The sequence below is a fragment of the Amblyomma mixtum genome, chromosome 2 (genome assembly GCF_055824585.1).
Source record: "Amblyomma mixtum isolate Tamu chromosome 2, ASM5582458v1, whole genome shotgun sequence".
Taxonomy (NCBI): domain Eukaryota; kingdom Metazoa; phylum Arthropoda; class Arachnida; order Ixodida; family Ixodidae; genus Amblyomma; species Amblyomma mixtum.
The window spans coordinates 86,799,406-86,815,949 of record NC_143013.1 but is presented as its reverse complement, the minus strand read 5'-3'; the positions used below and the strand labels follow the sequence as shown (position 1 = coordinate 86,815,949).

The 16,544-nt window shown below is 48.1% G+C and overlaps 2 protein-coding genes and 1 long non-coding RNA gene across 3 annotated transcripts; all 3 read right to left on the bottom strand.

The window, feature by feature from the left end:
• Positions 1-1,567: 1,567 nt before the first annotated feature.
• Positions 1,568-3,128, bottom strand: LOC149360030 (transducin-like enhancer protein 4). The gene has a single exon (XM_089569181.1). The coding sequence runs from the start codon at positions 2,845-2,847 to the stop codon at positions 1,906-1,908; it is 942 nt and encodes a 313-aa protein (XP_089425307.1). The 5' UTR covers positions 2,848-3,128; the 3' UTR covers positions 1,568-1,905.
• A 2,605-nt stretch (positions 3,129-5,733) lies between these two features.
• On the bottom strand, positions 5,734-6,847 carry LOC149360029 (uncharacterized). The gene is made up of 2 exons (XR_016288306.1): positions 6,491-6,847; positions 5,734-5,877 (listed from the first exon to the last, which is right to left on the bottom strand). It is a non-coding gene; the product is annotated as an uncharacterized LOC149360029 (long non-coding RNA).
• Positions 6,848-8,595: 1,748 nt separating this feature from the next.
• Positions 8,596-11,199, bottom strand: LOC149360028 (uncharacterized). Its single transcript, XM_089569180.1, has 2 exons — positions 10,910-11,199; positions 8,596-8,928 (listed from the first exon to the last, which is right to left on the bottom strand). The coding sequence occupies exons 1-2, from the start codon at positions 11,000-11,002 to the stop codon at positions 8,614-8,616; spliced, it is 408 nt and encodes a 135-aa protein (XP_089425306.1). The 5' UTR covers positions 11,003-11,199; the 3' UTR covers positions 8,596-8,613.
• Between the last annotated feature and the right edge of the window lie 5,345 nt (positions 11,200-16,544).

Sequence of the window (16,544 nt, the reverse complement as noted above, 5' to 3'; positions counted from 1 at the left end):
CAAACACGTGTTCGATCAATTCTGTCTACTGCAGACGAGAAACGGTAATCTTTTAAAAATTGTTGCCAGGCACCAGTGCGGTTATCAATACACTCGGAGTTTAAGACTTGTGCACATTTATTTCGAATGCCCACAGATGTCCCAAGAGTTAACCAGCCTCCATGCTTCGGCCTAATCAGAGCACCAAATTTCAATGCGTGGACCCCACGAGGAGTTTCAGAGATTTTACATTCAAAGAGCTCCACATCACTCTCTAGCTACGAGAAGTTGCCAAATGTAAAGTTATTGTCCAGGCACCATACTGAAGCACATAATGCCCACAAATATGCACCTTATTAACCTGAATTAAGGCAAGATGTGAGAGACACGGCGACAAAAGACTTTGCATTAATGATGCTGTCACATTGCCAGAAGCTGGCGGACAAATAGATTGCCTTTTCGCGGACTTTCTCAAAGCGTTTCAAACTGTTTCCCACTCTTTGCTTTTAAGTAAACTTGTCACACTAAATATTGACCGCACTGTTCTTACCTGCATCGAAAACTATCTATCGCCTCGCCGACAGTGCGAGTTATTGAATGGTAAGCAATCCAGTTTTGTAGACGTTACATCGGGTGTCCCACAGGGCTCAGTTCTGGGGCCACTTTTCTTTTTAGTTTACATAAACAACATCTGTTCAGGATCGGTTCTAATATATGGTTGTTTGCCGATGATTGTGTTTTATACGGAAGAATTAGAAATGAATGTGATGATGCCTAGTTACAAAGTGATTTATCATGTGTTCTTAAATGGTGCTCGAGATGGAGAATGAAGTTAAACACCAAAAAGTGTGTTCACATTACCTTCACACGTAAAAAAATGAAGTTAACATCTCAGTACACCATCAACAACAATACATTGATGCAAAAATAACAGTATAAATATTTCGGTGCAACATTCTCGGCAGATTGTTCTTGGAATGCTCATATTGACACGGTGGTCGCGAAGGCTTTGCAAAGACCCTAGACTTTTTAGAACGAAATCTGGGCCCGCCTCACCTAAAATCAACTGCTTTTTTCACATACGTTTGACACATGCTCGAATACGCATGTGCGGTGTGGGACCCATGGCAAATAACACTGAGCAATGAGCTTGGAAAAATCCAAAACAGAGCTGCAAGGTTTGTCCTACGTCGATACTCCAGAGGTGATAGCTGCACCGACATGAAAAACGAATTAGGGTAGGAAAGTCTGTCTTCTCGAAGAAGAAAAATGCGCCTTAAATTGCTGCACCAAATATTTCATAAAACCGGCATTCAAAAGGAAAAACATTTACACAGGCCCCATTACGTCTCTTCTCGTATTGATCATTTTCTTTAAGATTTTGGAATACCGTACCAGAACTAACATGTATGCAAATTCATTTTTTCTACGTTCTATCAGTGAATGGAATCGCCTTTCAGGCCAGCAAGTGTGCTGTATGAGTGAAGATGTGTTCTTTTCATCATTGCAACCCCCTGCTGTAGCGCCTTCGGGCTAAGCGGGGTAAAAATTGAAAAAAAATAAATAAATGGATATCACAGGCCCCTAATCGCTGAAAAACTACTAAGCACTTTATTCTGTGACTTCAGCCGTTGGCGTCAATGTCAGTGCTGTAGAACAGTGAAGTGGTCATGATCACAATGGCTGTAATATGCAGAACTGGCAGCAGCACATGCGCTGCCTTGAAACCAACAGTGTAGTCTTCGAGATGTTAACAATAAATGCAGAGATTCTCGGGTTCAGTGCTAACAGCAGTAACAGCAAGCTCATAATAGTTTCTTGCCACAGCAAAGAAAAGGTGCAGAGAAGAAACCTCTGCTTTGTACACGGTGTACAGCCCTGGCTGTGCTGACCAGTACACTAAGAACAACAAGGTTCAGTGGGCAATCAGTAGAACACTTCATACATAGTGGCCTTGTCTTCCGAGCCAGTGACCAGGTATTTGTCATCAGAGGTGATATCGCAGCTCAACACTGACGAGGACTCCTTGGACTGAAAGACGGAGGCTCCATAGAACATCCTCCAGCCACTGAGCAGCTTGTCTTTGCCCGTGGAGACAAACCACTTGCCACTCGAGGCGAACTTGATCGACATCACGGAGCTCTCGTGCAGGTGTAGCCGGTACCTGTCTGGCTTGCTGCAGTGCATAACCTGCACACTGCTGTCCTCCATTCCAACAGCAAGCCACTTTCCCGTGGGGCAGTAGCCCAGTGAGAAGACTTGCGACCTGCAGTTGTGCTGCTGTAGTTTCCGCCCCTCTAGGAGATCCCAGGTGCACACAGTGTTGTCCAGGCCACCAGTGAAGAGCTTCGTGCCGTCGCTCGAGATGTCGATGCAGGTCGCACCGCCTGTGTGGCCCTGGAACTTCCTGACAGGTGTCTGATTGCGCAAGTCCCACACAGCAATGCTCCCATCCGAGCAGCAGCTGAAGCACAGCTTGGAGACAGGGCAGACGGCCAGGGCATAACACGCCGAAGCTCTTGAAGTCAGCTTTGCCTTGATGCATGGGGCTGGCGCTACTAGATCCCAGATGTAGATAGTGCTGGCTTCGCCACCAACAATAAGTGTCCGTCCATCCGGCAACAGCTTGCAAGAGCGGATGTAGTAGTCTCTTTGCAGGCAGTCCAGCTGAGCAACAGGGTACTTGTATGTAGGTTGGCTGATGTCCCAGATCTTAACACAGCCCTTGCCACCCGTGTAGACGAACTTGGTGGGCCTCGAGATGGTCACTGCACTCACCGCATCGCCATGTGACAGCACGTTGATTTGCCGAGCATGTCGTGGAATGTCGGCACCAGAGAGGGTGTCCGGCGGTGATGGCACTTGCATTTTGCCTCCGCACTTATGTGGAACGAAAAGGCCCTGAAGGTAGAGTTAGTAGAGTGGTAGACGTGGAAAAGTGATCAGTTGCCGCGGCCGACCCGGCACCAACAACTACGCGGGAACAAAGCGCGAAAAAATTTGTATGTGGCTTGGCTCGACGCTGGGCTTGGCTAAGATGGATGGATAGATGAATGCATGGAGGAAAGAAAACAAAGAGGAGAGGCCCTTTCCACACAACACCCTGGGAGAAAAGTGTGGAGGAAATCATGTGATTTAACAGAGTACACTGTGGGGGCCAGCTGGTCATACATAATCTGAACGAAAAAACCCCCCTCCCGGTCCTGTCCTCATCTTTCTGTGTCCTGTTTCAACGCTACATTTTTTCGTTCAGAAATCATGTGGTTTTTCCACAATCAGGAGGCCATCTTGTCCGGGCAGCTTAGCAACGGCGTTGTAGTTGCTGCTTGCAAACCGGGCGGTAACAGACGGCCGCGGCGTAGCATTTGCGGTGCGGCGTAGGCGTACTTTTCTCAACTGCTCGAGTTTGTTTTTGATCGTGATCACAAGCTGACGTTGGTGCTGTTCGCTCATATCTCAGGTGGAATTCGCTGCAAAACTCTCGTTGTTGCGTGCATTGATTTCAACGTGCTCGGCGACCACGACCGCCGCGATGGCTCAGTGGTTATGGTGCTCGGCTGCTGGCCCGAAAGACGCGGGTTCGATCCCGGCCGTGACGGCTGAACTTCGATGTAAGCGAAATTCTAGAGTCCCATGTACTGTGAGATGTAAGTGCACGTTAAAGAACCCCAGGTGGTCGAAATTTCCGGAGCCCTTCACTACGGCGCCCCTCATAGCCTGAGTCGCTTTGGGACGGTAAACCCCAATAAGATGACACAATTTTCGGCTGGTGCCCACCGAGATATGTGAGACATTTACTGCGTAATTTCCTTTCCTGAAATACAATTTTCATTTTCTTCATTGCGGCCCCTCTTTCTTCTTTCACTCCACGTCCTCCCTTCCTGTACGGTGCGGTCCAGGTGTCCACCGAGATGACAGAGAATTACAGCGCCTTTTCCTTTCCTCAAAAAGCGTTGCGTTCAAAGGGCAACGCATCGCACCGAACGGGTGGTGGCGTTCCGTGGACTGCCTGCGCTACAACACGCTGTCGCGTTCCACTCCTAAAGACGAAGATTAAGTGTCATTAGTTGGCAGTTAATTAATGCACCAACAGAATGTGAAGTGAACAATCGCGTAGCAGAATGCAGCACTCAGGCTTTCGCCTTTCACCACTTTAGCCGCTAAAGTTCCTCGTAATTTTTCTGTCATTTTACTTTCCATGCTGACTGCACTGTCCTTAATTTAAATTCCATCCCCTTTATCAATGCCAGAGTGATAACCAAAAGTGCTTCGGTACTCATCTCAATAAAATTGCGACTCCCTGTTCCACTTTATTATTCTATACATATCAACACATCACGAGAGGCACATTTTTGAAGACAGTGTCATGTGTTTTCTCCGACTTTCAGCCTCGTTGTATTGTCTTTTTTTTTTCCTACAGTAAACATGAACAAGAATAAGCGGGATGGTCTCTGCCACAGTTCACACAATATTTTAGAAGGTGGAAGTGATCTGGGCTAAAGGGTGCTGTTGATGCCCAAAATTGCCATAACTGCCGCTGTTCACATAAACTGGGCTCTAGGGGTGGATTTATGCCGGGATGGGCAGGAAACTCTTTCCCAAGCAAGCAATTTTACATAGGCAAACCAAACTGAACCCTCTTTTTTAGACAAAAAAGGTCCCATAAATACATGGTACAAATGGGATTCTCCCCCCAAACCACCTCCTCCAAGAGTGACCCATAAGCCTGCCCCTGCTTGGCCCATGCCCATATTCGTAACTAATGCTAATGTGATGCAGAGCAATTTTCATGCCAGATGCGATTTTTGTTTTAGGAAGGGGCATGGAACTAAATTTAGAAATCAGCATTTTTTTGTCACATTAAATTTCATTTCATTTCATTTATTGTTTCCTTAGAGGCCCGAAGGCATTACATAAAGGGGGACATATTGGTTTACAACGACGAAAGTGATGTGAACATGCATAACAAAAAACAAACAAACATAACAGGGGCTGTAATAATGTCAGTGTTTACCAGCAGGCGATAAACCACTCTTCAAAGATATATTAAACAATATTCGCTAAAAAGTTCGCAGAAGCGATCAAAATCTATAGAAGGTGAATTTTTATTTTCTCGCTGAATGTTTTGTGATCAGTGCATGAAGCGATGTCGTTAGGCAATGAATTCCAGAGTGCTATTGCGTTGGGAAAAATTGCAAGCAGACGTGTGGCCACTGATGCGTACGTGCTATCGGGTTACCGTGACTGAGCCGGGAAGACGGTCGTAGTGGGGCGGTTAATAGAGGGTGCCGTGATCTTGTGTTATAAATTCATGAAGTAAGCATAGGCGGGAAACGACACAGCGTGATTCTGGTGTTGAGAGACGGAGGGACTGCTTGAGGGCGGTGACACTGGCTTCTCTCGAGTAACATGAAGTGATGAACCGAGCTGCACGATTTTGGATCGATTCCAGTTCGATTCATATGATTATTTTTTACACAGCGATTACAAAATTGTATTATGAACCCAAGCAACCACCGATATCCTTCGGACGGCCGACAGAGGTCTGTTTCGGATGTTCTGTACGTCCGCTGAACATCCGCAAACAGCCGGTAGACGTCCGTCGGCCGTCCGAAAGGTGGCCAAAGGTATACGGTTCGCCCGACGACGGACGTCCAGTTGAGTACGTCCACTGGCGGATCTTTCTCGAATATTCGCATATATGGTGCATGCGTGCTTTATTCACTCCGCGCAATGCAATAAAACCAAAAACAATTTGATTCATAGCACGCATATTTTATTGTGGTTGATGATACATCAGCAGAGCAATGGGTTATATTCGGAAAATTTCTTAAATGTGACTCTTCAAATGTGGCAAGCTTGGGACACACATCCGTAATCTTCCCACCCACAGGATTTCTGAAATAAAAAAGAATGCGGCAAACATCAGTCATGTGAAACAAATGGCACAATGCAGCAGCCCAAGTTAAAAACACTGGAACCAATTAATAGAAGTACTGCAAGTATAACAGACAATGCACTTTAACAAACACCTCAATGAGTATAAGGCAATAACAGCTCTCACTTTTCCACACCACATTTGACAATGTACCTGTTCTTTATGTATTCTCATGGGCCTTAGGGCACTAACCTGCGCAGCACTGTACGCGACTGTGCACAGAAAGCCGCAAAGCTTCCGTTGCGAACCACTGCGAACTACACGTGCTTCCTATGGTCTGCCTTTCGCGCGTTGTCACTCTTTACACAGGCACAGTGAAACTAGCAATGCCTTAAAAATTACCAAGATGCGAAAATACTCCGTCCCGCAACTTTGAAGAGGAGTGGGAATTAGCCGCGCGAGTTGAAGGCTCCCGCAGCTGTGTGATGTAGGCTCCCGAAAGTGTGAGAACAGTACACACTTATGGAAGCCATCTCCTCGCGCTTACTGCTCCCACTGTCCTGTGAACGAATGTTATATGAGCATGCTGCATTGTCCTAGAAGCAAGTTCCAAGAAGTGTACTGGATACATACCTTCGTAGGCAATCACATGTGCACTAAGCCTTCTTTAAACCAAGGTCGACGCAGTACGGGATTCCGGTGTTTCAGAAGACCTTCAGGCGCTCCTCGTATCTTTCGAATTGCTTAAGTTACATACTACTTTCGTCCACAGACCGAACAAAGCCACACATTATAATAAAAGAGCTATAAAGCTCTGCGCGACAACACTACGCGACAAATCAACAACAGCGCTACGGAGCCGTACTGATGGATTGGATTGGACTGACCGCGAACTGACATCTATGATGATATGGTGATAGCAGAATGCACGGGATTTTGATTCTTACGAATGGTTTCAATGGAAAGTTTAGCTGTCTCACAACTGCACTAATTTGGAGAAGTTTTACAAATATAAAACTAGTCATTGAGTTCTTGCAAAATTCTGCAACACCTCCTTCTCCTCTTAGATAAATTTAGCTCGTTGGCGGCTCTTGCACTGCAGGTAGGAGTGGAATCGCACCAATTTACAAACATCTTCGCGTCAAACTCTCCAACTGATGCAAATAAAACAGTATACATACACGAAAGACGCGAATTTTCTGTGAAATAAAAAACGTCCATTCTCATGGCCTGGGAAAATACTCGGCCTTACATCCTTCGGACGTACACCTCGTCTCTCATGCGGATATACAAAAGTGGACACTGTCCGTACGTCCGGCGGATGTACGAATACGGATATCCGAAATCGGATTGTGTTCGTACGTCCGATGGACGTCCGATCTCGGCAAAGGACGTTCGGATCTAGCTCGTACGTCCGACGGATATCTGTGGTTGCTTGGGAACAGACATTTTCTTTTTGTAGACATGAACACTTTTTCAGCATAAAAATTTGCTCCGTGTTCATAGACTAGTAAGTTGTTGAAGTTTCCTTAAGGTACTGAGTTTCCGAAAATTTGGGCTGAGCCCGACAAGAAAACATCGCTTCCAGCCAAATTGTTCGTGCTTTAAATTTGCCAGTACGCTGTATTGGGCGAGTTGGATGTAGTCGATCTTTAGGACCACCACAAAACAGAGAAACATCAAGATTACACTGGAGAGGAAAGGCACTTATCAATGAACTCTGTCTTGTTTCTGTGTAAAACAACAGATGGTTTTGCCACACACATGTCTGCAGAGTTCTTAGCAATGCAATATCCTTTGAAATTTGTCCCTACCTATCTGGTTACTATACTCTTGCATGCCACTGACGTATTATGCAAGTCCGGCAGGCAAGGATGATCTTCATGTTCTTTGCATTCGTAGCAGTGCAGCACGAGGTTAGAAGGGGATTTTTTCTTGTCAAGGGAATTTTCGTGCCCTTTCAATCTGACGTTTCTGCACCTAGCCGTTCGACCATAGTGTGTCTTTCCGCATGACAAAGGAATCCTACACACCACCCCTTTTCTGAAACTAATGAACGACACAGTGCACCTTTGAACTTCCTTTCTGGAAGAGGCCAGTCCCAGCTTCTTGTTCATTGCAGCACACACTTTCCAAACTTTATGAGCGGAGAACACCATCTGTACATTGTGTCCCGCTGCGATCTTTTTTGGACGATGAAAGACACCGTGCAGATACGGGATGGACACGACCTTCTTTCGTGTCTCTTCCTGGTGCCCCTGAGGAGAAGGTGTAGCCTTTTTCTTACACAATATCGATCAGGGCCGCGGCGGTCGCATTTCAATGGAGGTGAAATGCTAGAGGCCCGTGTACTATGCGATGTCAATGCACTAGAACCCAGATAGTCCAAATTATCCGCGGTCCTCCACTATGGCGTACGTCCCTCATAGCCCGGATCGCTTCGGAACATTAAACTCGAAAAACCGAACTTTTTCAATAGGGATTATTAACAGACGGTAGCGCCACCTACGAGCTGTGCGATTTGGTATGGTCAGCCACCTGCGGTCCCTGAGCAGTTTATGTCAACGCCAAAGGTGGCACGCCAATGACGAAGAGCTCTGCGGACAAAGGCATCACAAAATCGACGACAAGCTCAAGGCGCCGAAGCGCACATATGGTACATTATCTCGTTTACTACCATTTGCATTCGCGATTAACGATGCGTGCAGTCTTGACACGGTCACTGATAAGTAGTCCGCACGGTGGTGAGCGGCCGACTAGTCCACGTTGAGCACGAACATGACGGCTTGGGTGTCGTTGATGACTTCGTTGACGGAGTAGTCGTCGCGGCCCGACACATCCTCGCCTTCCAGCGAGGTGACAGCTTCGGGCACTATGGCGTCGTCGGCGGCCGTAGTGTAGTTTGGCGCTTCTCTGGACCTCTGGTACAGCACCTGCTTGTAGCTGCTCCGCATGTGGGTGAGGGCCAGGGCGATCAGCGCGCCCACCACGGTCGCCAGGAAACCGGCCACGGCGATCGAGACCCAGCCGCAGGGAAGAACCGGTTTTCGGGCGCGTTGATCACTTGTCGACTACCATTGTGAGAGAAAAGAGCATGGTTCATTCAACTCGGCGAGCTCTGCTTCCCAGTTGGCTCCCAAATGGAAGCTGCTGCCTCCCAGTTGCCCCTAACTGGAACGAGTTGTTTCCCAGTTGGCTTCCAAATGGGACCATTTACTTCCCAGTGCCCCCCAACTGAGACCAGTCTCTCCCAAATAGCTCCACACTGGGTGGCAAACGGGGACCAGCTGGTTTCCAACTGAAACCAGCTAATCCCAGCTCAATGCGTACTTGAGTTTTACGTAGGCTTTGACGAAATGCATCAGGTGGCGCATTCAATGCAAGTGATGAATATTCATGTAATAGAGTGTAATAGAAGATTCATGATATAGAGAGGCTCCTTATCAAGCAAGAAAATTTGTTTTGGAAAACCGCGCTGGCTCCCTCTTTTTGAGGAAAGAGACAAGAAATGGCCGTGCCCTCCACAGGACCGTGCTCTCCACAGCCACTGCAAATTAAATTCTAGATGCGTTTAAAGAACTTAGCCATGGTTTCGAATATACTTCTGAATTGCCACAAAAAAAAAACAAGTTAAAGTTTTTGGACTTAATTAGAACTCTCCTTGGAACGAGAAAGATTCTGTTGGATGTACAAACCTGGAAGTCAAAAAGAGCTGTTGTCCTACGAGTCAGCTCACTCTAACACCGTGAAACGAGCCATAGCCACATCAGGATTAGGATCTGCACTAATGAAATCATGTGAGCATTGCATGCAAGAAAGCTTCCAACTGCCGACCGCGCGGTTACTACAGGCAGGTTTTCCGCAGACAGTGATTTCGGCAGTGACTGAAGCTTTGCTTCAGAAAGTTAAAGGCAAGAACTCAGGAAAACAACAGGAGGGTGAGACCAGCCGTTATCCCGTATTCCCACCGGGTAGCACATAATTTGAAAAAGGTTGCCAATAAATATGAGATTCCCGTAGTCTTTCATGCCGCTTGCAAGCTATAGCTAAGTTGTGTCATAGGATTAATAATGAAAAACCAAGAGACCAAACCTGTGGCGTAAAGCTTGCCAACATGTTCGTCAGATGTAGGGAAGGGGTGATTTACCAGATTCCGCTTACATGCGACAAAGTTTATATCGGACAAACCGGAAGGTGCTTGAACGAACGTTTAAGGGAACAAGAGCGCTCACTTGAAAAAGGCACTGGCTCTAATCTAGCACTTCATTGCAAAGAATGTAAATGCATGCCTCGTTTACGCGAAACTGTTGTTCTTGATTGGAGTAGAGACAGCGTAGCCCGGGAGTTGAAGGAAGCCTTCTTTATGAGAAGAAAGGGCTTGGAATGTGTCAGCGAAGCTTCAAAATCATTGTACGGGAGTGAACTTGCCTTTATGGAACAACATTGCTAAATTTTTATTGTTGACTGCGCGTGTTTCAATCTTTGAGAGTCACTGTTTCATCGTTTTATTGTTAAGGTCTGTGCACTTTTTTTAGCCACACGTTGTCCCATTCAGTCAGTTTATATTCTTTCCACAATTCCATTTCGTCAGTTTTTATCGGTTTTACCCTTGTTACCTGCTATTGATGTTTTATCGGTTTTTATGGCTCTTTACACCATGTGGCATTAACTGTTTATAGTCATCAAGTGCACTTTTTTTTCATTTTGTTACCATCCCTTTTGAGATTCAGTTGACTTTTAGCTTTATCACCCCGTTATGTTTTCATCGCTTTTACGGCTCTTTACATCATGTGACGTTGACTGCATCTGATTATCTTTGCCACTGCATTCCTATATATTGTGCGAGTTTCGCTCAATAAAATTCAGTTGTCATTTCAGCGTTCTTTCCTGTCCCTTCTTCGTTTCGCCTTCGGACGTCTTATTTCGCGCTGTTTCACGTATATCAGAATGGAACAACTAGCCCAGCAAAAAGTTCTGCATGATATTTGCTACTGGCTTTTCCCCTGTGAAACCCATATGATCCCAGGAAAACAAAGCACACTTTATACTTACGTCGTCAGTGTTGGTGTAATGGGTGATTTGGGAGAGGTGAAAGGTGCGGTCCACCCGAGGAGAGTCGTCTGCAGACGGTGACTCAGCCTGCATGCGCAAGAGAGCCCGCTAAATGGGGTGTGCTCCGCACTGTGCCGTGTGATGCTCATGGCTCCTTTGGCGCTCATAAGGCAGTTGCCCAGCGCATGCAGCTATAGTTGACACTCAGAGCGAACCAGAAGGCCTTGCACAGTCATTGCGTGTACAATCGTTGACGAACGAAACCGATCAAGTTTCTTTTTATGCGAAGCATACTAGCCGCACAACCGAGCTCTTCCTTGCTGCGCCGCGCGTGGCCGCGTAGCTACCACTTGACCTACATCGGCGCACCACGTGATATGACGTCACAACAGCTGTGAAAGCTGGGGCTCAACTCGTGCGCTCGCTTGAGGACGCGCAGCCTCCGCCGGCGGTATGCTTCGCTTCCTAGGCTTAACCATAAGCTAAGCCAGGCCATTTTTTTAGCTGGATTACTCAACTGAAAATCATGCCGTTCTACCCAGACACCATTCAATCCCAGATTGAATGACATCTCTTTCCAGGTGGAAAATTCCATTGACAGGTTGATTACTAAACCGGAAATCGTGTCTGCTATAGCTCAAGCTGGAAAATTTCCACTTGCACTTGGCTCCTGCTAGAATCGCTTCCATTCGCTGCTGGAAAACACCATTTCCAGTAACATCGAACTAGTGTATCCATTTTCATGTGGGCAATGCAAGCGTGTGGTTTTAAGCCCGAAACACTTTTAGCTCCCGCGTCGTCGGCAAACTCAACAGCGTGAAAGTCGTCGCAGCCGGAGTCAAGCCCGTGCGGTGCGCGAAAGCAATAAAGAAAAGAAAGAAGTTGCGAAATATTTCCTGTCCTTACTGTATATACTTAGCACAGCATATATCGCGCCTGTGTATGCTGCAGTTTTTCTGAATGAGAAATTTGAGCGCAGCTCAAGCTGTTTCAGCTTTTCGATAGAGTGAGGCAAAGAATTCGAGCAAGACATGTATGTGCAGTTACAGACAACTTGTCATTTTTCACACATATTCCTTCTTCAAGAAACACTCTACTACTCTACTAACAGTTCTTGATTCCTGGTGGTCTTTATATGTAACATTAAAGTCCACAACCACCCTAGTAGCACAGTATGTTACTGCAACGTTGCAACAACATTGCCAATGTTGTACTATGTTGCGCTAACATTCTTCAACATTAGATAATGTTGCTGCAATGTTACCAAGCAACATGCTGATAACGTTGCCCTAAAGTGGTCTTTTTACATTGCAGCAATATTGTCACGTTGTAGTGACGGCAGTCCAGCGGTCAGGAATACACCAGAAATACTTGCAAACGAAGCTCTTTATTTGGGCTGACTTGCGCCCTCAAAAGAACTGAATCACTCTGCGGCGGCGTAAGCAACAGGCGTGCTCGGCGGTCGTCGAACTACGAATGTCCGCCGCTCGCGGCATCGCTCAATTTAAAGGCGGCAAGGAAACTTCCAGATAACAGGACAAGATCATCTACAGTAATCTAGAAAAACCTAGATGCAGCCCTTCATGGCTGCGATCAATCGAGATTAGTCTGGTCGCTTCTCGCGCCACGAACAAAAGTGATAACAACCCTTTCCTGCAGCCTTGAGCGTGAACGAACAAACACTACAATGATACGTGGCATTACCCCCCTTCCAAAGAAGCATCGTCTCGATGCTTTAAAATGAAAATAAACACAGAGAATGAAACTTCGAGTCCTTCAGCGTTCATAATATGGCTTCAGGCGTACGACATGTACGACTTCCGGGCGTGGGCGGCGTCGCTGAGATGCTGTCGTGCCGTCGGGGATGACTTCATAGTCGAGGTCACCGATGCGACGGACAACCCTGTACGGGCCAAAGTAGCGTCGCAGCAACTTTTCGCTCAATCCGCGGCGGCGAACTGGCGTCCATATCCAAACCCGATCACCTGGCTTGTAATGCGTGTCTCGTCGGCGCAGATTGTAGCGTCGGGCGTCGGTGTGCTGCTGGTCTTGAATGCGAAGCCGTGCAAGTCTTCGGGCTTCCTCGGCGCGATGAAGGTAGGCGGCGACGTCGAGGTTGTCTTCGTCGGAAACGTGCGGGAGCATTGCGTCGAGTGTTGTTGTGGGCTTCCTGCCGTATACCAGCTGGAATGGAGTAAACCTGTGTTACGTCCTTTATTGCTGGTGGCAGGGTACAGACTGCGGGGAAGCCGCCAACACGTGACACATGGTAGCTCAGGGTTGCTTGGCCCTAAAGATTGTCCCGCTATAACACTCCTCCCCCCTACGTCACGAAGTCCTTCAGATACGCAGGGCGGCTGCGTTGGCGCTGTGGTCGCTGGACTTGAAGGGAAGCACTCGCTTCACGGCCCTCACCACAGGAAGCAGATTCGGTACTGGGCGCTGCAGCCTCCTCCAGTCTTTCTCCTTGGTCCCGTCTTCCAGGGTCCTCTAGGCTTGAAGGAATGCCAAGCCCGGAACACCCTGCCGGGGAAGCAACCAGCGGTTCCTCCTCTTCACACATCCCAGAAGCGAAACTGTCCAATGCGTAGCTGGCAGAACGACTTCTGAGTTGGTCAACATGACGTCTCCATCGACGACCGTCCTTGGTGACGACCAAGTACGACACTGGTCCTGTGACAGCATCCACAATGCCCGGCAACCACTTGGGCCCATAGAGATAGTTGCGCACAAACACTCGATCCCCCACATCAAACAGTCGCACTGCCTGGCTACGGCGCTGCATCACCTGCTCTTGTTTCTGCTGCACACTGGACTGCAGGTCAGGATGCAGACGCTCTAACACAGTTGAAAGTTTCCTGCCCATTAGCAATTCGGCCGGGCTCTTGCCTGTTGTAGCATGAGGCAGGATATGCTGGGTCATTAAAAACCTAGCCAGACGTGTGTCGATATCGCCTCCAACCATTCGCTTGAGTACTCCCTTGGTTTCGCGCACCATGCGTTCTGCTTGACCATTCGAAGAAGGGTGATATGGGGCAACGGTCACATGTCGGATTTGATTCCGGCACATGAAGTCTCTGAACTCCTCCGAACAAAAGGCAGTGCCGTTATCAGAAACAACAGTTTCTGGAATGCCATGGGTAGCAAAAAGGAAACGAAGCTTCGCACAAACTGTAGCTGTCGACATGGAATTCATCCGGCACACTTCCAACCACTTTGAGTGAGAGTCCACCACAATGAGGAAAACTTTGCCTTGGAAGGGCCCAGCAAAATCGATGTGTAGTCTTGTCCAAGGACGCTTGGTGAATTCCCAAGGGTGAATCTTTGCAGCTGCTGGCGCAGACCTGGATTCCTGACAACGTGCACAGTCTCTCACCTTCTGCTCAACATCTCTGTCGATTCCTGGCCACCACACGGCTCCTCTGGCAAGCCCCTTCATCTTGACAATTCCTGGATGAGCTGTGTGAAGAATGTCCATGACATACGGTCGAGCTGGCTCTGGAATGACCACACGACTGCCCCACAGCAAACAACCTTGGTACACCGACAGTTCATGCTTGCGGCTCACAAACGCTGCAAACTCTTCTGGCAGCTTACCCTCTGGCCACCCATGCTGCACCCAATTGCAGACTCTAGCCAACAGCTTATCCCTTGACGTGAATCTTGCCACCTTCCTAGAGTTCCATGCTACTTCCGGCGCCATTTCCAGCATCCCTACTTCCCAAAGACGCTGCTCCTCTTCCTCTGCCCTACTGGCTCTCAGTGGTAAACGACTGAATGCATCAGCATTGGAAAGCTTCTCCGCTGGTCGATACTCAATTTCATAGTCATAAGCCGATAACATGAGGGTCCAACGCAGCATCCGTGGTGATAGCACCTGGGGAATGGGCTTGGCATGGTGCAACAGTCCTAAGAGGGGTTTGTGGTCTGTCACAATTTTGAAATGTCTCCCATATAGAAACTGATGATACTTCTTTATGCCAAAGCCGATGGCGAGCGCTTCTCGGTCTGTCTGGGCATAATTCCGTTCTGCCGCACTCATAGTTCTCGACGCATATGCAACCGGTCTCTCGCTGCCATCTTCGCACACATGACTCAACACAGCACCCAGTCCGTACGGGGATGCGTCACAGGCCAGCACTAGGGGTTTGTTGACATCATAGTGCACCAGAACATGTGATGACTGTAGCAGATCTTTCGCCTGGCGAAATGCTTCTGCCTCAGCTTCCATCCAACGCCACTCGCGACCCTTGTCCAACAGCCGGTACAGTGGCTCCAAGGCATGAGCTGCTCCTTTAAGAAACTTGTTGTAAAAGTTCAGAGCTCCTAAAAAGGCTTGAAGTTCCTTTTTGCATGTCGGCTCTGGGGCCTTGTGAATAGCACGCACCTTGTCTTCTGTCGGCTGCACACCTGCAGAGTTCACACGGAATCCCAAGTAACACACTTCCTCAACACCAAATTGACATTTGTCAAACTTTAGTCGCAGACCGTCTTCATGAATTCTTTTGAGCACTTCTTGTAAACGAGCATTGTGCTGCACCTCATCCTTTCCACCGATCAAGATGTCATCCAAGAACACAAGAACACCATCAATTCCATGCAACAGTTCTTCCATGTACCTCTGAAAGATAGCCACTGCCACTGCCACGCCAAATTGAAGACGGGTTACGCGGAACAGTCCCCGATGTGTTGTAACCGTCAACAAGTCAGCTGTTTCTTCATCAACAGTCTTCTGTTGATACGCCTGTCCGAGGTCTAGCCTTGAAAACTTCGAGCAACCTGCCAGCCTGGCAAACAGCTGCTCCGGTGTCGGCAGGGGATACGTCTCCCACTGCACTACACGATTGACTGTGCTCTTGTAGTCCCCACAGATCCTTATCGATCCATCTTTTTTGACAACTGGAACGACAGGTGTTGCCCACTTCGAGTGCCGCACAGGCTGGAAAATGCCTTGGCTCACCAACTTGTCCAGTGCTTCGTCCACCTTCGGTCTCAATGCAAACGGTACTTGTCGTGGCTTCAGAAATCGCGGCGGAGCTGCCGGGTTCACCTCTATGCGTACAGGAGGCCCTTTACTTGTCCCAAGTCCAGGCTCAAAGACTGAAGAATACTTCTTGAGCAAGGCTGTTGTTCCCCTACTGCCAGGTCGACTCGGCTCGTACACACTGTGAACACCACTCAGACTTATTCCCAAAGACTTGAACCAGTCCCGACCGAGAAGTCCGATACTAGCACCCTTAACCACCACCAATCGCAGGCGATGTTCCTGCCCCTTGAATTCCACCTTCACGGTCAGTTCACCCAACACTCGTAGTTCCTTGTTATTGTAAGCTCGGAGATGAAGATTACTTGGGCGCAACGCCCTTTTCGATATTCGCAGCTTCTGCATAGTCCGGTCGTTGATGACTGAACACACTGCACCAGAGTCCACCTCCATCTCTAGGGGACTTCCGTTGACGCGCACTTCCACTCTCACGGCTGGCTCTTCACCAGACAGCACGAACACGTCGTAAACGTCCGACGCAGCATTCTTGTGACGGCCTCCACTGGCCCGTTTTTTGTTCTGAGAGTTGGGTTCAGCCGAAGCGCGAGCTGCCGCCTTCCTCCTGCATGCTCTCACTATGTGCCCTCGTTG

Excerpts from the sequence above, each read along its gene's own strand:
- LOC149360030 (XM_089569181.1), bottom strand. The coding sequence starts at position 2,847 with ATGCAAGTGCCATCACCGCCGGACACCCTCTCTGGTGCCGACATTCCA.
- LOC149360028 (XM_089569180.1), bottom strand. The coding sequence starts at position 11,002 with ATGCAGGCTGAGTCACCGTCTGCAGACGACTCTCCTCGGGTGGACCGC. Across the intron at positions 8,929-10,909 it reads ATTACACCAACACTGACGAC|TCGACAAGTGATCAACGCGC; the intron begins GTAAGTATAAAG and ends TCACAATGGTAG.